The sequence below is a fragment of the Poecilia reticulata genome, linkage group LG6, assembly GCF_000633615.1.
Source record: "Poecilia reticulata strain Guanapo linkage group LG6, Guppy_female_1.0+MT, whole genome shotgun sequence".
Taxonomy (NCBI): domain Eukaryota; kingdom Metazoa; phylum Chordata; class Actinopteri; order Cyprinodontiformes; family Poeciliidae; genus Poecilia; species Poecilia reticulata.
In genome coordinates, this window is record NC_024336.1 from 7,632,425 (window position 1) to 7,654,545 (window position 22,121).

The 22,121-nt window shown below is 38.3% G+C and overlaps 1 protein-coding gene across 1 annotated transcript in view; it reads right to left on the bottom strand.

Annotated features, from left to right (window-relative positions):
• Positions 1–22,121, bottom strand: part of adgrb1a (adhesion G protein-coupled receptor B1a) — a 239,886-nt gene that overhangs the window by 76,472 nt on the left and 141,293 nt on the right. Inside the window, exons 7-10 of the mRNA XM_017305153.1 lie at positions 20,143–20,218; positions 18,221–18,323; positions 18,078–18,121; positions 7,982–8,108 (exon numbers count right to left, since the gene is read on the bottom strand). Of these exons, the coding sequence (XP_017160642.1) occupies positions 7,982–8,108; positions 18,078–18,121; positions 18,221–18,323; positions 20,143–20,218 (350 nt within the window). The remainder of the gene's footprint in view (positions 1–7,981; positions 8,109–18,077; positions 18,122–18,220; positions 18,324–20,142; positions 20,219–22,121) is intronic.

Here is a 22,121-nt window from a genome sequence, read left to right on the forward strand (position 1 = left end):
GAAGTGTACGGGAAAACATAATCGGTGCGCCGATTCAAAACATCTACAATAGTGATAGTAACATTAATAATAAAATAATTGTCAGTGCAAAATAGCCTACAAATTCTTTGGTGGGGGGCGGTGAGGGACCTGGATAAAGGCTAGGGGGGCGCTGGCCCGAAAAAGGTTGAGAAACACTGTGTTAGAAGTTCCTCCTGAAATCCTTATCAGATCTCCATCCTGCCATAAAATCATCTCCTCCAAGAGGTGAGGGATAGTTCATGAAGAGGGGGTCAGGGTGTGGTCAGGGTGTCTCTGTGGCCATCTGGTAGTAGAGATAACATCAGACTTTGGGAGGGTCTTTGCCTTGCTGTGACTATATAATGATGTGATGTGTGTTGTTCAGGGCTCTTCTCCTGACTGCGCTCAGTGAGACGGGTCTTCGAGCGCTTTTGCCTTCGGATAAAGAAACTTAAAGACAAAGATTAATCTTTCTCTACTTATTGAAACAGATTCTCATTCCTTCATAAAAATTTCTACAACACCTGTAATGCAAGCAGATAACTATCTTGTAACACCGTAGAAAAAGACAAGCTAAGTTTCTTTACATACTATATGTTAATTCACAAGGGAAGCACAGCTGCAACGCAGACAATGAGGGATGTCTGCGTCGTACAGACATCCCTGTACAACGCAGGGATGACTAATAAATGCACAATTAGGGAAAAAAAAGTCAAGTAAACTGGTGGGACTATCATCTGGCCTCATTCTGACAGGCAAGCATTACTCAGTTCTGGTGCTCCAGTGTAATGAACAAGTATCCTTACTTAACCACTCAGCTGTAAAATTCCTCCAACAATTCATCACTCCCCATCTCTGTCAGCATGTCCTCTTAGCTCTGATTCAGTTGTAAAGAAAACCCCACTGCTTTCATTTGTTCAAAATATCTCCCTGGTTTTATAGCTGACTACTTTAAATGGTCAGCTATTCATATTTAACTTTAATGTTTAAAATATCCATTGATTACAATAGGGAATGTCTGTTCTCTAAATGCCACTATGTGTATCAAAAGTGGATTTTATAGTTTATCATATTTTTATTATAGAATAATTATTATTGCAGATACTTTATACAGTGGCTTGCAGAAGTATTTATACTAGGGATGCTCCGATCAGGTTTTTTGCTGCCTATTCCAGTACCGATATCATCCATGAGGCCGATCTCTGCCAATTGCCTGGAATGGCTGTTAATTTTTCCCTTTAGGTATAGATGATACTATGTTATCTGGCAAAATGGAAAAATTATCTGGCAATAAATTAATCGAATCTATAGACATAATACATATCTAAAATCTCTATTTCTTTTTTTTTAAGTTACATACAGCTTAAGCATATGTTCAGTGAGAGTTCACTGTCTGGTGGAGGTTGAGCGGCGTTCCGTCTGTGAAATATTACTACCAGTAGCGTGTAGTGGCGGTTCAACAGAGAGAGCAAAACCAGCGTTTTACACCGCAGCTCGAACACTCTAATTATTTTTTGGGTTATTTGTTTAGCATTCTGACCGTCATGCTCTTCCGGGTAAAAGTTGGTAGTTGTTTGCTGCTTTACCTGCTATCTGTTCACTCTGGATGTCTTGTTTTAATGCATTGAGCCTCGATGTAGCCAAACTTCGTCAAGTGCTTCTTTTTTAAATTTCATTTTAGATTCATTGTGTTGATACATTTTGACGTGTTTCACGCTCGAGGTAATTTTCCGCCACAACAGGCAAATGTCCCCATTCACTCTGAACGTTATAGTTCCATACTATAGGATTTGTTGCCTTGCACTTGCTCAGTGTGAAGGAAAGAGGAAATCAGCTGCACACGCAGGCTGCAAAGTGAGATACAGGTGATCGGCTTAAGTGATCGGCAACAAGAGACAGTGATCGGCGATCACCGATCATACACTTTTTCACAAAATTCGATCGATTACGATCGGCAGCTGATCGATAGGCACACCTCTAATTCATACCCTTTGAATGTTTCCATATTTTGTCACATTGCAACATACACATACAAATGAAAATATACAGGACTCAAAACTGTTTTTACAAATTAAAAACTGAAAAATGTGGTGTGCAAATGTATTCATACAACCCCTTTTCCCCTTCTGAAGGAAACCAGACAAATACCCAATCCAGAATATATGGCCAGATCTGAAAACTGCTGTTCACAAACACTCTCCATCTAATCTGAGTAAACTTGAGCTGATTTGCAAAGAAGAATGGGCAAACTTTCAGCCACTAAACATCCAAAGCTAGTAGATACAAACCCTAAACACCAGCAGCTGGAATAGCAGGAAGAGGTAGTTCCACAAAGTATTGACTCAGGGGGCCTGAATACTTTTGCACACCACACTTTTCAATTTTTTATTTATAAAAAAAGGTTTGAATCATGTATAATTTTCATTCGATTTCACAATAGTATACCACTTTGTGTTGGTCACATAAAAACTGAATGAAATATATTTATGTTTGTGGTTGTGACAAAATACGGAACCGTTCGAGGAGTATGAATACTTTTGTAAGCCACTGTATGTTTCACTACTTTAGCAGCAAAATCATCAGCAATGATTAAGCAATACAATTCTAACTATAACACAGTAAAACTAGAGGTATGCCGATCGATCGGTCACCGATCATAATCGGCCGATTTTCGTGAAAAAGTGCATGATCGGTGATCATTGGCTCTTGTTGCCGATACCGATCACCTGCATCTCATTTTGCAGCCTGCCTGTGGAGCTAGTCTCCTCTTTCCTTCACTCTGCGCAAACACGCAGCAACAAATCCTAAGCGATGTGGAACTATAACGCACTGAGTGAATGGGGAAGTTTGCGTGTTGCGGCGGAAAATTGAAGCACGTCAAAATGCATCAACACAACGAAGCTAATACGACATAACAACAATGCCATACTTGACGGAGTTTAGCTACATCGAGGCTCACTGCAGTAAAAAAGACATATGGAGGATCAGATAGCAGGTAAAGCAGCGCACAGCTACAAACACTCACCCGGATTAGCATGATGGTCAGAAAGCTAAACAAATAACCCGCAAAATTATTTAAGTCTTCGAGCTGCAATGTAAGACGCTGGTTCTGCTCTCGCTGTTGAACCGCGTGGTTCAACAGCGTGTAGGCGGTACATGGCTGGTCTATTTCACAGACGGAGCGCCGATTACTCGATTACTAAAATATTTGTTTACAACAGCCCTAGAAATTACACTGATTCAGTTTGTGAGCTGTCTATACTATTACAGGACAGGACTAAAAGATTAATGGTTATCTATAGGTTAATTAGTATCTGTCACCAGCTGACCGGTTGTAGGAAAATCCAACTGCATCATCATGTTGAAGGCAGAGGGACATGACACAAGATATTCAGCTACAGATAAGAAAACAAGGATGGTGCCAACCAGGACTAAACATAGGCTTCATAAGTAGAACTTTAGGTTAAGGAATTAACCCCGATTCTCTGAAACATGAGTGAGGTATCTCACTATGGGACATGCCTCCAGCGCCTGTCCCCCAGAAGTTCTATTACATTACGCCAGTCCTGACTCACAGGTAGAAGTGACGTTGGCTCCAGGAGCAGGGACTTCCTCACAGTATAAATGCCTGATATCACGCAAGAGCTCTTCAGTCTTTTAAGCACACCTCTTCCTCGCTCCAGGCAAGGAGGGTGATCTGGTGAGATACCTCACTCATGTTACGGAGAACCGGGGTTAATTCCTTAACCTAAAGTTCTCTTTCAACATTTGTTTTGGTATTTCACTATAGGATATGGTGACTCCTGTATTGCTAGATAAGCTTACTCAAAGACCAAAAGATGCATCCTGCAGTTATCCAAGTGTGGATTCCATGCCTATAACTGTGTGAGCCAGAGTTGGTGTGCTGACATCCAGTCTATAGAACCTAGTGAAGGTGTGAGGAGTTATGCAGCTGGCAGCATCACATGTCCTCCACAGTGATGTCAGTGTCTTTGTTAATGTCAAATTTCCCGTATTCTCAAACCCAAAGCTTGACAGGAATGAGGCATGGTGAGAGTTAATCTATTAAACTGACTGAAGATGAATACATTAACTAAAAGCTGGATCATAGACATTTTTATAAGCATATTTTGAGCCTGCCTCTTTATTATTAAATTGAATATAATTTCAGATTTGTGTATAACTTTTCTGCAGGTTAACTTAGAAAATTAGCTATTATTGTTGCATGTTAATTTTCTAAACTACAAAAGAGTAACTGATAGGGAAGCTCAAATATGAAAAATTGGACTGATATTGACATCTGATAGTAACACCAATGTTATGCCAGATTTACCAATATTTTATCATCAAATTTTTAATCCGATTACTCGATTAATCATAAGAATAATCAATAGATTACTTGATTACTAAAATATTTGTTAACAACAGCCCTGTCAAGCTAGTCCCCCCAACTGGCTTGAGCTAAAGAGAGCTCTCCCTCATCGGTCTCGGCAAGAACCGGTGGAAGGGGACTGGACAAGGTCCACAGGGTCCACTTCTGAAAAGCTAGCTGGGCTCGCTAACCTGCGTTGACGAGTTTTAACAGAGAGCTGTGCACAATGTTTGCAGCTCGCTGGTGATGCTAACCCGTCCTGGGCATGTTGCTGCCCCAGACACGAAGCGCAGATAGAAATGGGTATCTGCCCCAGCAATGGTGTTGCCACGTGTGCATGTTCTAATCAGTAGTTTGGTCTTGTTCATGGTGAGTACAGGTCCAAGCTTTGTGACTATAAGCTTCGTTTAAAATCAAAGCAAAAAGGCGCAGCTAGTTTGGTGACTTGCTGTGCTGCAGCTGCTGCTGTTTGGTGACATACCGGCGGTAGAAGAACTCAGAACAACCAAGCACAGCTATTGAGAAGCGTTCGGCAACCGAGTTGTTGGCTCGCTCTGTGAACAGTTAAACTACTTCAGTAGTTACCGTACTAGCCATCTTAGAGTTGCTTCTGGGAGCGAGAAGAGGTGTTAGACTGAAGATATCTTGCGTGATGTCAGGCATTTATACCGGGAGGAAGTCCCTCCTCCTGGAGCCGATGTCACTTCTACCGACCCGTCAGGACTGGCGTAATGTAATAGAGCTTCTGGAGGACAGGCACTAGGGGTGTGGGCCATAGCGAGATACCAAAACGAATGTTGAAAGAGAACTAAAACTGTTCCAGATGTGAATGGGAATAATGAGACTAATTCCCTATTTAATGCACTATTAAGTATGTTTAGCAGTGCGTCTGTTGCTTAGCCTGAGCAATAGGATCTGTAGGAGTATCAAAAACATGTGCTCTAAAGCTTTACAAAAAATACATACGTCTCAAGGAAGATTATAAATTACAAAACAATGAGGGAGATGTGATGTAGTGAATGAGTGAGTGAACATTGCAATAAATATAAGAGAAAACAATACAGACTGTGCAAAAAAAGAAAGAGAGACTGGCAATACATAAAACTAATACACCAACACACAATTGCATATCTCTTTTATTTCATTGGCGTGTAAGCAGATGATGCCATGGGACAATAACACTCCAACAACACTCCAAAATAGCCTTGCTATGCATCTGTAGCCAATTCGATCACCAGCTAAGGCAGGCTGCCACAAGTTTTTGGATGTGTTACCAATTCAGCTGCATGAGCTCTCAAACCGCATTTAAACTGAAGTTATTGACTGCAACAGAACCTATAACTCTAATTTGATAAAACTGGCATCACTGAATCTTACCTAACGATAGATGATGAAGATTCGAACACCTGAGATGCTGGACACTTGAAACTGAAATTGAGAGTGGTGATAGTCGTAGAGTCAGTTGATCCTTAGAGGTGAAAAAACTAAACCAAGATTTTGATATTAATGCAAAACTAATGTCCTCCATAGTTAGGTAGTAAAACAACAAAATTCCCTTTATCACCTTTTAACCCAATGTACCTGCAGCATTCAGAACAGGAGCACATCAAAAGTGGCTCACATGCTTCAAAGTTGTAACAGGACTTTATGTTCTACAATGTTCCTTTCATTTATCATGTTTAGGCTCTCGTAAGATGAATTTATCAAAACATATACACATCAAAACCTGGTAAGATGACAGCAGCTTTAGAATGGGAAACCAAAAAAAAAGAGACTAAATATACTCAGTCACACAGATCTAATGAAGCACATTAAAACCAATTTTAAAGTTAAAAAAAATCAAGGCTAATGTGCAACCATCAAAATATAACGGGATAGAAAACATCACCAAAATTAGTTAGGCAAAAAATATCAGAAAAATGCAAGTAATTTAAAAACATCTTAAAAATGACTAATACATGTGACAATGTTTTGTGGAAGGTTTATAGGTGCTAGGTAGCTCTCCCCATGTTTATTAAACAAAGTGTCCAATCAAAAATGCCACTAATTAGCTGAGTTGAATGGAAACGTTAGATAAGAGAAATGAGAGGAATTAATCTGCAAAGGAGAAAAGAAATTCACAATGACTCACAAACTGATGGAATGTTTCAGTTTGAATGTCAGTGGGACAGTCTACACACAGTTAAGCAGACCCTTGGTGATTTGAATGACTTTGGCTACCAGTTGTATTGTGTTTTTAAAGATGGTTGAATGGATTGAATTGCTAAATGGATGAAATAATTTTTAAAGGCCTGGGGAAATTTTTTTCCCCATTTTTATTCAGAACTGAAATATACAGCTCGGGAAAAAATTAAGAGACCACAAAAGGATAAGTTTCTTTGATTTAACTTTTTTATAGGTATATGTTTGTAAAATGAACATTGTTCTTTACAGACAGCATGTCTACTGACAACGTCTCTTCGAAATTCCTAGCAAAAAATTTGTATGTATGTAAATGCATGCAAAATTTCCATTTTTAGGAACCTAACTAAAACGGCATTGAATTTTTTTTCCCCCTTTTCTGATTGTTACAGTAAAAAAAAATGTTTACTCTGCATTATAAATGCAAGAGCCAGTTAATTGCCACTGAATGTTTTATTTTTGGACAAGGTCAACCTGTTTCATAGTCTCATCCTTGGGCCATAAGCAGCATGACGAACTGCATGCTTCCTGCTATGTCTTTAAGAAAGCCTTGGTGCCAACTCTGTTACCAGGGCAACTGGTGAAAAAACACTTCTGAGGAAATTTCCAGTCTAATAATAACTAATTGCAGAGAATGAAGATTCCCTACAAAGACACTGCCTTATACCCTAATGGAACTGGGCCACTTTAGAGTCTACAGGATTCTGTTGGGATATTCTGCATTCTTCTCTTTGAGCCTAACAGCACAGGAATGAATCATGCTGTGAGGCCATTGTTATCCATGCATGTAGTCCCATGCATGTTACAGTGAATATATATCAGCATATATGCACATTCAATAAACATTTATCTTTTTTTGTGTGTTCGTATCTTTTTCAGATTACTGAACTGCCAGACAAGACGTTCCCTCTTGGACGTTCTCCAACGGGGCCTGGTAACCATGGAGACACCATTGATGGCTCAGTATGTTAAAACACGTTATTCTGGACATCAATACATGATGTGACATGTAATAAGGCTATTAAATGGTGAGGGGTGGGTGTTATTTTCATTTTTGAGATTAATATAAATCCTACTCAACCTGTTATGTGTGTGAATTAATACACAGGTTAGCCAAGTGCTGTCCTCACCGCGTGCGTTTCCTCTTGGATAACATAAACAGCTCCATAAAAACAGATACCTAGAAAAATCCTTTGCCTTGGCAATCTATAATATCCTTTATCTGCCCGGCTTTGGCATGGCGAGATAGAGAGGAGAAAGGAGAGGGAGGATCTGTTTATATGAAAGGACAATAACGCCCTTTGGGAGGCAAAGAGAAATAAAAATCAACCCAGAAACGCGAATAGATTCAAATAACAGCCCGAACAAAAACACAGTCTGCGACACCTTCAACGTCAAGGGAAGTCAAGGCAGCGTTGCAGCACTTACCATGTCGGGGTTCAGCCGTGCTAAAATGGCGAAGGTGGACAGCCTGTCACACACGCATTTGGTTCTGAATGAGTCGACGAGCACGGCTCTGCAGCCCCTGGCAGACCAAGATCCCAGCAGAGAGGAGCTGCACGAAGACAAACACACGCACACACACACACGCCCACGCACGCACCCACACACACACGCAGAGAAAAGCGATGCGGTGAATACAGAGCCAGGAAAAAAAGAAAAGACGGCGCGCGCTTCAAATCCCATCGCGTTTACGCCGCCTTTTTAATCCGTTTTCCATCTCCGCCGGCTGGGCTGCAGCAGGAGCGGAGCGGAGAACCGAGTGAGCGCGGCGTGAAGCGGCTGCAGAGCGACACACTGTAAATGATTAATATTATTATCAAAATAATAACGATTATTATTAATGTCTAACTATTGGATATAGATGACTTTAGGTATGAGGACTGTTCTTAATTAGTCTTCTCAAATTAATATTTAAATTCGTGTCTGTCTTTTAATTTACCTGATTTCTTTTTTAAATGCACCAATGTGCACTTGCGCACCACCAAACAAGCATAAATAAATAAAATGCTACAAGCACCTGGAATAAAATGCTCAATTTGGCTTCAATTTGGTACATATGCAGACCAGAGAGGAGTTTATAAATGATTTGATTATCAAAGAGCTGGCAGGTCTATGGCAGAAGAGCAATAGTGCTCCTGGCAGTTGCCAGGATTGAAAGTCAGTCGTTAGGGTGAGTGAAGGTCATCAGACAGAGGATGACCTTTACCAATAATTGTTTTGTTGAAATTGACCCTGACTCAACAGATCTGGCTGTTTTCAGACTCATTTTGGGATGCACCAATTTGGAGTGTGGGATCCACTCAAGCTTGGTCTTAGATAATACACCAAAGTTTAGGCTAATCATTTTTTTAAATGTAGATTAAGAGAAAAAAGAAATAGGACATGATCTAAACTCGTCTGACATCCAAAACAGACCAAATAGGAACAGAGAGAAGTATTATTATATGTCATCTTCCTAAGTTAATTACTGCCCAAATAAAACCTAAACCGTACCAGTACCATTCTCAATTTTCAAGTTTCCATATTACACAAGATATGCAAGAACAACCAATGTTCAAATTTCATGTGACAGAAACATTGAGCAGCTTTATCAACTTGTTTCTTAAAATTTGTTTAGTTTTTGGATTTGTCTTCCCACCCATCACCCAAATCATAATTCCACAAACCAAAATACACAAATCCCATTTTCAATTTGGTGTACCTCCTAAGACAGCACCCCTGTCTCTGCCACTAAGCAGGTTTTGTTGTTACCAGGAAGCAAAGAGCTATTAGCCTGAACATAATTATAGCCTTACTGAATTTGATCAAATTAGCCAGATGCTTTAGAAGCAATGACTTCATGTGTCCCCACGCTGTCTCACATTATTTACAATCCTGATTGTTTTGGCATTTTTTGTAATACGTGGAATAGCTGTAGGGTTGAGCAGATGTTACCCCGGAGCACCGCTTCGTTATTAATGTCAGAAAAACTGGAAAAAATGCTGATTGACCCCGAGTCTGACTATAGGTGACAACTTCCTGCTTTTAATTGATATCTAGAAAATAAACCAGGTTTTTGGGTTAACCAGCAGCTTACATATTTAATCTATTGGAAATTATCATCAGGTTTGATTTGATGATAATTTCTCTTTGCATCTAAAAACTAACTTGTCTGATACAAAGTGCAGTAATGCTGATAGAAAGGTCCAGTGACTCCTCCCTGCAGTCTATCTATGAAGAGTGTCATCAGACTTGCATAACCTTTGCTTGGAGACCAGTAGATTTAAATATTAATTTGTTCCTGCATCCATCAGAATAATAAATGAGGTTGATATAGAGTTTACTGTCATGAGGTTGATGCTCTGGTTTGATTTGTTGGTTTGTTTACTTGTTCGTATTTTATTCTGCAAGGTGTAATATGTGTTTTAAGTGAACAATATGTGTATTTTGGTTTTTGTGGTGTCAGCATGATTTTATTTTTTGTAGTGTATTTAATTATGGTGGCACTGCCACCGTGGCAGTTTCATAACAATAATTATATTATTTGATATATGCACTTTATATATCAAATTGAAATCTCAAAGGGAGCAGCCTAACAGAAGTGAGGTTGCCATTTTGCACCATCAGTTCTTCTGACCTACATCACTAGGCCAGGCAGGTGAAATGTCTCACCCAAAGACACAAACAACAGGGGCAGATGGACCGGGAATCATACCAGCAATCCACAGATTGCAGGGTAAACTCCTACCACTGTCGCTCCCATTTGCGATTGGCTTTACCATCAATGCACTTACCATCCTTAATAAAATGATTTGGGATATTTTAGGAGTCTTTTGTCTACAGGACCCAAAACTGAAGAGTTGTTATTTTGCATCTAAAGTGCCTCAAAGCAAACATCACATGATCAACTTCATAGCCTTCCAGCAGGTTTTTAACAGAAGATATATTATTCAAATTAACCCTTTTAGAGTGACTGTGGGCCTAGGTTCTTCTGTTGTGTCCCAACAGAAGAACCTGTTGGGACACAGGGATGGGGTTAGGGGTTACCCTAACCCTAACCATTAGATAACCTTTGACAATAGTTGAGGAAGAAAAGTGTGAACCCACAGTTTTCACTTTCTTGATTTTCCAAAATCAGAACACCTGCCACAAAGCAGATGAGGCTGAGAGTACAGGACACACAGATGCAAAGTGAATGCTCTCTCTCATAAGAACACTTCACTTCATAGAAAGCAGCTTGTTCCTTCATTAGAGTTTAAATGATCAAGAATGGAACATTAAAAACAAAACACATTGATGAAGAGCCTGATTACAGGACGATTGCTGCTTTCTTTGCTCTAAAAGAGCTCAGTAGGATGAAGGTGACCTAAACAGCACTGGCTTACTTTATGTCATGTCAGTAACTCTGGAAGGTCTATTACTGGTGGAAATAATAAAGATGGTTTAAGAATATGAACCATATCTCCACACAGTTTTCCATCGCTTGAGTTTATAAGCAGAGAAGGTTTAGGATGTTGTTAGTTTTGCTTTTTAGCAGCAGGCAGCGACTCAGTGCTGACATTAGAACCTCACCTCTAACTGAAATCCAATCTATTAGGACACAGAGGAGTTTTTCTGTTGAAGTGATTAAGTCTCTCTGTGAGGCACACAGGAGCTTGCAGACACTCTTGCCCTCGCTGTTTAATTGGATAATTTAGGTGCTGGTCCAGCAGCCCTGCATGAAAGGATGTCCTCTGCCAAGTAAAGGTCACATGGATAAAGAGCAATGTGCCAGCACAGAGGAAACATAGAAAATGTCTCTTAAAGGAGTGAATATGTATGCTTTGATATAATTCAAAGATAAAGAATTTGGGGGGAAATTTTTAATCGTTGTTGCAGTACCATGTGGCAGGTCGTAGCCCAGTTTTGCAGCATTTTATGCATCTAAAAGTAAGATTTAGATGCACAAAATGCGTCTAAATCTGATGCATGGATGTGGATGGTCCCATCCCATCATTGTTTCATATGGGCAACCAAAAATATGGTGAAATAACTATAACTTTCAAAAGTATTTATACCCAATGATCTTCGTTCATATGATGTGTACCTGGACTTCTTCAGTGCTTCCAGCACAATCCACCTGTCTGCTCCAGTAAAAGCTGACCAGGATGCAAGAACTTCTTCAACGACAGACCACAGGTCAACACCAAATCTGACACTGTGATCAGCAGCACAGCACCACCGCAGGGAACTGTCCTGTGATCTCTCGTCTTCATCCTTTACAGCTCCAAGTTCTCATATAACTTTGAGTCATATCACATTCAGACAACATGGCTGTCTTTAGGTTCATAGGGTCTCAGGAAAAGCAGTACAGCAGTTTGGTAAATAACTTTGTCACCCAGTGCTACACAAACCATCTGCAGTTCAACACTAACAAAGTGGCCATGATCTTTGGGAGTTTCACACAAAGTTTATGGACAATTTAGTTTGTAGGAGAGATGAGGTGGACACGATCAGCAGCGAATGGACAGCAAACTGGACCAGACAAACACTCAACTGTCTGTGGTAGCCAATGTCCTTTTCTATGCAGTGGTGTGATGGGGGAGCCACACGACAAAGAAGGAAACATCTATACTGAAAAATCTTATCAGCATGACCGGCCACGGGGTCAGCACGAAGCTGAAAACTCTGCTGACAGTGGCAGAGGACAGGACACTTAAACTACTGGCCATTATGACCAATAGAAACGACTGATAGAAATGGTATTGCTAACTTCCAATCAGACAAATAGAAATGCATCTTAACCTTGCACCCAGAAGTGTAAAACATAACTTGTAAAATGTCATTTGAATGAAATTATTGCAAATAAATAAATAAATAAATAAATAAATAAATAATTTTAAAAAATAAAATTTTAAAAGATATAGCCTTAAAGATTTTTTTTAAAGAAATTCTTTGAAAAAAATAAAATCTCATGAAATAGCAAACTGCATAAATAATACCCTCAGCTACTGAAGTTTTATTTTTGAAATCCATTTTTTCACAATTTAATGTCTGCTTGTAATATGCTCTTTGCTCGCAGTAATATTTGAACAAATTGATCTCCATAGACCTTAAACCCCTTGCATAGAGGGAACCAAATATAAATGCATGCCACACTTTTCAGAATTTGTGAGAAAAATGTATCAGTTTGTGTAAGTCTGTCACGACTGTCACATAAAATCACTCACAATGCTGAATAGAAGACTATTACTCTCACTAAATATAGTGACAATAATATATTCATTCAGTCATTCATTCATGCTTTAAACATTAACAAACCACTGAATACTATGAAACAAAATAATAAAATATACATTCTGCATTAATAATGAATAATCCATAAATGACGTGATAGGTGACACACTTTCTATTGTCAATTTTAGAAAAAAAAATCATGTCATTAGTGGTTTGTCACTGCATATTGGTTCAGAATCTACCCATATCCAATCATTGTCTCAAAAAAGATAAGAGCAAGGAGAACATCAGTCCAAACTTTTATGTTTATGTCTCAGTACTCACATCTTCTTGTCACCCCTCAACTGAGATCTTGCTAATAAAAATGTATAAAATCCCTAAAACCCTCCACACAATCAGCTACCTTTGACAGAGAACACAAACACCTCCAAGGACAACATAATCAACATTACGCAACTTTTTAAAGTGTTAGACCTGCCAAAAACACACACTCACAACCCAGGGCTGACACCACATCAAATGCAGCTTAGGTTTTTAGAGCACCTTAGGCAGGAAAAGCTGCAAACACAATCAGGCAGTGATGTCAGGCAGAAGGACAAAAAGATGTAGCTGAAGTTCTTGTTATCGATTCCGGAGTGAAGCAGCAGCGTGCGAGTGAAGGCTGAGCAGTCTCACAGCTCTTATCAACATGACAAGGACGACTCCTCAGACTCCAATTTCTTTTCCAAATATTAACTCATTAATCATAGCTGCCGACTGAGATGGATTTTAATTTTACCCAGAACATGTCTTGTTCCAACCCCCAACCCAACTCCCCAACACAACAAGATTGGATTTTTGTCCTTGTTTTGTCTCTGTCACTCTCTCTTTCACTGCCCTGCCTCCAAAACTTGTAGTAAACAGTGACAGCTGGAAGGTGACTGCAATCAATAACATTCAACAGTCACCAGGTTGTTAAGTGTGAAATAAAAGCTTGTATTCAGATATTGACCCGTAGTCCAGTGTTTCATGCTTAACATAAGTTTAGCTTTATTCTCGTATGTTCTTCAAATTGGATGAAGACTCGTCTTCAAAATAAAATAAAAGAAAAAAAAAACAGGCAGAGCCAGGATGATCAATGCAGGGTCTTGGTGAAATTGTAAGGGTCATTTTGACTACAGTGGGATGACAAATGATAAAGAAGGATAGGTGGGGAAGGAGAGGTAGTAAAGAAACAGCATTGAAATCTCAATTTCTCCTTTTACTTTAGTGCTGGTACACCTGGATCCATCCGTCCGTCCGTCCATGTGTAGTCAGACCAGGTGTGGTGTGTGATGTGCTTCACTGACGCAGGCTTCTTTCATAATTTGATAACAGAAATTTTTAGCCATTGCTTATGTCCAGATTGAATGCTTCTACCTTTTTCTGTTGGAAGAATTAAGATGCATGTCTAACATCAATTATATAAAGGTCAGATGAAATGCAATATGACCGTTCGAACTGCAGACACTTTGAAAACTATACATATCTGAATTAGTTCAACAGGTGGAAGTAGGACACATTGTATTTTTTGGGTTGTGATAAGACTGGAACTGGGCCATGAAAAAGTCAAACATGAGTTTCATATGGGCAAAAACATGAATTTGAACCACATTTGCCTGCAGTGACCTATCCAGGGTGACCTCGCCTTTCACCCGTTGACCTCTGGAGATAGACATCACTGGGGATACGTGTGTTGGACAATGGATCGATAGCTGAGCTGGATTTGACACAATGTCTCTGGGTTTGGGTCAGGTTGGATTCTTTAGGCCTAGTCTAAACTCCAATGTATAATCTGTGTTGATTAAAAGAAATCCTCAATTCGTTTTAAACCCAATTCATGTTTTTTTTTAAATTCCCTAAAGTTGCATATTAAATGATCAATTTGTTGGTAAAAAAAAAAGAAACAATCAGATGAATCAATAAACATGACATTCATGTCCAGAGGTGGATGTAAATCTCTGGTTCCAGATGCATGATTAACACAAAGTCTCACTGCACAAAGGCTGTGTTTCTTCCAGCATTCTGGTCCCCACTCTGTCATGCTTACTCTAATCTGTTGATTGAAAGAAGCAGAGATTTAGGAAGAAGCGGCAGAGGAGCTGTGCTTTGAATCTGCCCACAGAAGCAGTAAAATTGAACCGTTTCACATGCCTCTTTTATTCTCTTTGTCTCCTTTATTCTCTCTAATTGCTTCTACTCTTTCAGCAGATTAAATTGATAGCAATTCTAGATTGTGAAATGTGTGTCTAGGAACAGAAAAAGGATGAGTTCCCTAAGAGTTCCCTTTAATTTTTCACATTGTGTTAGTGATTGAGCAGTGACAGCTATGGCCGAGTGCAGCTGCTGAACTGGCCAGCACATCACCTTACCCAGAACTGGACAGGAGTAATAATACTTGTCTTTGAAAAAAAATGGAAGCTTGGTGTCTGTATCCAAAATTGTCAGCTCAAAAGTACTAATGGGCCTGAAAAATATAAGTTTTAAAAATTTAATCACCAAAAAAGCTGAGTTTTTTTATTTTTTTTAACATACTCAACAGTATGCTAAGTATGAACTCTCTTAATCATGCAAATAAAATATTCAGATTTGTTTTGTATAGGAATGAGATAGAAGATCCAACACTTCAAATGCTTTTTTTTTTTGTTAAATTACAGATATTCAGTTTTCTTATTTCGATTGATGAAAACTGAAAAATAATATTTTGGCTATTCTAAGCAATAAAAACTGGAAGTACATCAGTCTTGAAAACATTTGTATTTACACAAGTTTTAAGACAGCAAGTAAAAGTGGATTTGGATGCACCGGGTGTCCTTTAGAGCACGAGTCAATGACTAAATGTGCTCCAATTCACCATCAATATAAAAGGAAATCCTACACATTAAAAAAAAAACCTGCAATATTTTATAATTTTATCATATCATGTCCCCAAACACTTAAATTACTCAAAAAATGATCAGTGAGTAATATGAAATAGCTTAAAAATATTTAAAGCTTCATAATGATCCTAAGACAAGGGACATTGGTTCTCTTTCCTCTGTGGTAATATTTCAAACAAGAATGCTGCAAACAGAATTTATTATCAAATCTAATGTGAACTATGACAAGATGGATTCATGTTATATTCACTAAAATGTCTGTTGTGTAAATGAGATAAAAATCTGGTAATGGTTTTATCATTTAGATGGATTTAACTTCTGCAGAGGAAAAACTTTCTTGGCCAAATACTACAAGCTGCACGGCTGTACAGTATTAATATACACATGTATATTACTCATCTGGTTTCAGGACATATGGTTAGCTTGTCTTAGGTTAGACTTTCACAGTAATCCTCATGTGAAAGTCTTGTGATATTTATATGGTCAGGCTCTGCTGAAATGTTCTGGAGCTGTAAGACGCTTCATAAAAGCAATTGATTGATGAAACAGAATCTCAATGAAAAATGACCAAGATGTCGTCCTTTAGGATCTTTCAACATCTCTCAGCAGAATTGGTTTCTATGTATATCTTCCTGGATTTACTGCAGGCCTCTCCGCTTTATTGTGCTGCACACTTTGCCGGCTATGTTAGGAAAATCTGACTAAATAGCACAGATCAACAGAACACTAGTGAAGAGGAACTGTTCCTGACAGTCCTGATTTGGAGCAAGAACATTGTTGCATCAGAAACTGCCACACTCTTAGAAATAGCTGTAAATTTATGGCGGAATTCCAGCAGTAACATACTGTTATTCCAAAATACGGTAGGATATTGTCAATTTGATGTCTTCTTCTCTTGTCACAATCAAGACTGACGACTGGCAGTAAACTACCGCAAAATAATTGTAAAATACAGTTTTTTTTTCTAGGCAAGACATTTTACTTGTATTTGCATCTTAGAGAACCAGCATTTAAAGACAATATTAAACGGAAAGAAAAAAATACTTTCCATAATAAATCTTTTAGGGAATGAATCGAAATCTACAGAGCATAATCAAAAGTGTTTGAATACCAGTGTTGGTGTCGTATGTTAAAAATACAATGTAAATTAAACACTTGTTTAGTCAAATTCAAAGATAGGTTTGTCAGTTTCCCTGAAGAGATGGTGTTTGATAAAGAGCTGCTCCCACAATTGCAACGGATCTGTGACGTCATGTGTTTGCCCTGGAGACAGCAGTATGGCGTCTTGTCTGGAGCTTATTATAACAAGGTAAGTTCCCCAAAGCTATTAAAACATGCTCTTTATGTTCTTTCTTTAATGTATTTATGTAATGTAATGGTGATGTCTCAATGTTTGTAACTCCCTGTCGGATATTATACCACAATGTATGCTGCGTTTATACTGTTATGTATTCTGTATCTCAATAAAGATCTATTAAAAAACACACACAAAAAAACAAGGTAAGTTCCATGTTAAGACCATCAGGTTATTGATTTTAATTATTTTTTATGAATGCATTAACTTTCTGTTTGCGCAAGAGTATCAACTTATCCTTAACGTAAGTTTATTTGTTTGAATATCGCAGTACGACTGTTCAGTACAGAGATGCTCAAGTCCAGTCCTTGAGAGCTGCTATCCTGCAACTTTCAGATGCTTCCCTGCGCCCATTAACACACCTGAATCAAATGAAAGGCTGGTTAGCAGGTCTGTTGGAGTAAAGATGCATCGAAAAGTTGTAGGACGGTAGCTCTCGAGGACTGGACGTGAGCACCCTTGGTTTATTATTTTTGTTAGTAGCTATAGCTAGCCAAGCAGGTGTAGCACGGGGTCTCGGGTGGTTAAACGAACATTACTTGCATTGACAGTAAATTACTGTCAGGATTAATTACGGTACAGCTACTGTGCATTTACAGTAAACGTCTGGCGTCTATAGCTGCCAGTATTTTACTGTACATTTACAGGATTATTTCTCAGAGTGCAGAAGACTTCCAAGCCAAAGCTGACAGTTTCCGTATGTTTGTTGAAAAGCACACAACTGAACACAACATGTCACCAGAACCTTTCATCAACATGGACAAGATCCTCCTCATGTTAGATAACTTCAAAAAGGATTTGGCAAAGGATTTGCCAGAGTGACTGGCAAATCCTTTTCTCTTTTCATGATAAATTTTTTGGCTTATTCAAGTTATAGTTCGGAAAATTTGGTCAATACGGACCTCTTGACATGGGAAGAGTTTACATGGGTTAGTCAGTACAACGTAATGTTAACTCAAAGGTAACCAAATGTACATAATTGAGACAATAGGAGCAATATATATGGTTATATCTCCCATGAGAACATTGAAACTCACAGGGTACGGTAGGTAATCAGCAACAAAGAGGAGATTACCTGTCACTCTCATCCCAGGATATACAGGTTTGATTGGTAGTGCCCTACAAATGAGGAACAGAGAAACAGAATCATCACAATGAGTTTAAGTCCAACTGGGCATGCGGTTTGAAATCTGAAAAGACATGATTTTTTTTACTGACGTTGTATAGGTGGGAGAACTCGACCACAACAGGTGTAGAGAGGGAAGCAGGAAGGGGCTTGATGGTCACTGACAAAAGCTTAGAGTTGAGGATAGTGTTGTTTCTGCAAAAAAAAAAAAAAAAAAAGCACCACAATAACCTGAAATATCCAATTAAAAGAAGTTGTGCACTAATAACTTATACACTAATGGTCACTTAACTTGTTCTTGTTGCTAACTGATGAGTTTTTCTCCTGGTTTCTAAAACGCCAAAGCAGCTATACATAATCAACCAGATTGCAATTGAGAATCAAAAATAAAAATCTATGTTTTTATTGCTGGTAGTGACAAATAATGTTTGTATTATGGTATTATAAATGTTTATTTTTTTAAAATACTGACATTACTTTTTAATTACTAATGGTAATAAATGCTTTTGTAGTACATGACTTCAGGGTCTGGTTTTGAAAAGATTGATGGAGCTTTCTAGTTTTTAGTCATGTTTCCAGACATTACAAAATCAGGCTTGTTTTGGATTTTTATCACAATCACAACAATCACACTAAAGTGATGCTATCTAATATGGAGAAATTATATGAAAAATAATATTTCTATATTATTTTCAGAACATGGAAAGAAAAATTATATTCTGAGGTGGGTCAATGGGTTATTGACCCACAGACTTTGAACTGTGAAATAATATACTACACAAATAAACTTGACGTGAGTTGAAACTTGACTCAATAGGCTGTTAAAGAGGGGACCAGACCTCCAGTGGAAAGTTCAAATGTTTTAGGAAAAGTAATTTTCTTCTCCCCAAATCTGAATTCCATTTCTTTGCAAAAGCTTTTATGAATTTTAGTGCATTTGTTGTTAGATTATTTGCTCTTTACTTAGTATGCATTGCAGTGTCTGCCTTCATATGAACTATCAATCATGTTGCAAAAGACTATGTGGGAAAAATGAATTGCTACTGGACGCATAGAAACCAAAATAACCAAACATGGTCAACAGCCCGTAGTTGGCTCCCTGCTCACTCACATCATCATGGTGTCCTCTCCTCACAATCAAACTCTCAGCTCTTAGAAGCACAATCAGTCAACTTAAATATTTGTGTCATCTAGTCTCTTGCTTCTGACTCATCTCATTTTCCTTGAGAGGTGCATTAAATGCAGAACAGGAAAGAGGTTAGGAATGAAAATGCAAAGGATGAGAAATACAGAATGAGGCAGAGGACTGAAAAAAATGACAGAAATCCAAAGTTTAGCAAGAATTACAGTGGAGGGGGGAACTTGTGTTTGTCTCATTTTCCTGCTGCATATTTTACCAGTATATTATATGCTTTTCGCACATTATCATAATGGACATCTATTTCCAAGTGTCAGCACAGCTGTATGTAGCTGGTTAGACTCAGAAACTCATTTACATGTATTTATGTGCATTAACTTAAAAATATCTTCCCGTCACATTTGAAGCTACTTAACTTTACCACAATGTAAAAAAAAAATGTGACCAGGAGATTTTCATGTTATGTTTAATTTAGTCAGCTTTTTGTTAATCCAAAATTGAAATTGTCCACATTTTTACATTAAATCTCAAAGACATTGAAATAAAGTAGAAAAAAACAAATAAAAACATATTAAAGTCTTAGTTGAAAATTTCTTCAAATTTCTACAGTGAATTTACCCTGTTTTATTTTTACAGATTTCTTTTGCAGTGCAGTAACATAAAATATAACCTAAAGCTTTCTGCATCCAAATCATTGTTTCCAAATAGCTGAACTCATCCAGGTAAGTTCAAATTACTTTTCAACATATCCTAAAATTTTTCCAATGTTGAAAATGTCACAATGGTCCACGTGAACACCATTCTTCATCCTTAAAAGCAGCATCATATTTTCATAAGATGATTACTTGCGTACATGTCCATCCCCATTAGTCTTACCTTTGCAGAGACAAAATGCTGCCCAGGTTCCTGTAGAGAACAACACCGGTTACGAAGGTCGAGTCGTCGTCTGCTTCTGTGTTTGGAAGGAGCAGAAGTGAGGTCATGGTGAGCTGGCAGGTCAAAGTCATGAAAAGACTGCTGATGCATTCTGAATGGCTGAGTGTGTAGGAAAGAGCAGATCAGCCATGCTGCCTCTGCGCCTACAGCCAAACAACATCACACCTCACACCTATGTGTCAAGGACACCTAAATAGATTTCATCATTTTCATAGATTAGTAAATGAATAGGTGGTTTATTTGCAAGTTCAAGAATCATTTTTTGGTTTCTTGTTCTTTTGCAAATGTAGCTAGTTGTGATGACTTTCATGAAGAAGGGACTGGCAGAGAGCAGGATGGCTGCTGAGATTTAGCTTTTAGAATCAACAGAGCTACACTGCATGTAAGAACTGAGTTAACATCAGAATGTTCAGGAAATTAATTAGAAAATGTTCTGGAACATGCATCAAATACTGTTACAGCTGAGCGTTTCAGGGACGTAACCATTTCCAACCTAAAAAACTAACACTGCTGCACTATAGATATCAGCTGATTTCAATTAGAACTTCTGACACTTTTTTAAACTCACTAAATAAGCTGTTGATCTGTCCACCGTCCATGACGTACCGTACTTTTAGACTTTTCTGTCTGTGAAAAATGCATCTCCAATGGTGTGTAATGGCTGCAATGCCAAATCCATTGTTTCCATACAAAACTCTCAAGGTGTACATAGCCTTGTACACCAAACCCTTGTATAGGTTTTGGCTGTGAAATAATAGTTGTTTTTTTTGTCTTAACAATTTTACAACTTTTTATAAGTCATAAAAGATTTTTTTTTTATTCACACATGGCAGAAACTTAACACACACATTACGTTCATCCTATCATTATATGATTCAGCATATTCATAATTGTCATAATTACTTAGTTTTGTATTCTTAGTGCTTGGAGTTGATCATATTTTGTTGGCTTCTGTTTCTCCATTTATTGTTTTAAAATTGAAAACAGGTTCTCAGTGGAGTAAAGATCCTGACCACTGGTTCAAAACTTTAGTGATTTTGGAGACAGTTTGTTCTAATTATTCCCGATTCATGCTGCTCTATCATGCTGGAAAAAAACAGAGATTATCATCAAACTAAACTTAGATGATAAGAGGAAGTCGCTTATAGAAAATTCTAACGTTATACCACAATTTAGGAGCCAGTCCACTTCTTTAAAATGTCACTGTGTTGTTTGTATTCACTACAAAAATAATTCAATCTTTCAGCAAGGAAGATTTCATAATTTTTGTTTTAAGGTTCTGACTTCCAAAGAGACAAATGGCCACCCATCCAACAGGCTTTCAGTCTCAGAGTAACTGCTCTGGCAGGATAGTGTCCTTCCTGGGAGCTCAGGCTGCTGGAGGAGACAAAGCTGAGAGAACAAACATGACCCAGAGCAGAAGCCCAGGCTGTTTCCAACAAAGTAAACAGCATCCAACCTGACCGGAGGAATTTCTCTTCCTGTTGTGATGAGGAGGTTTTCAGGCATCAGGTTTTACCTGATCTGTAGGCCCTTCTCTCTTTGAACCGTTTCTCTAAATTTGTTCAAACTTTACCTTATGACAAGTATTTAGAAAATCCTAATTATTTCCAAAAAACTCTGTTCAGAGAAAGAGTCATCAGTCACATTTATTTTTCATTGAAAGGGTTCTGATGTCCATCTCCAGCAGTCATTGGGTGGTCTATCACAGGGCAGCACAGATGTCCTGTAAAGCAGAACTGTTGTCTGATCGGCACACCATTTTAGAACCTAAAGGACCATTTTAAAGGACCATTTTAGAGAACAAAGTTACCTAGTGATGACTGGATGCTAGAGTACCCTGAGAGAAATCATGCATAGGGAGAATAGTTCTACCAACTGTAGAACTATTGGTAGTTCTACAGTTCTACAGTTCTTAT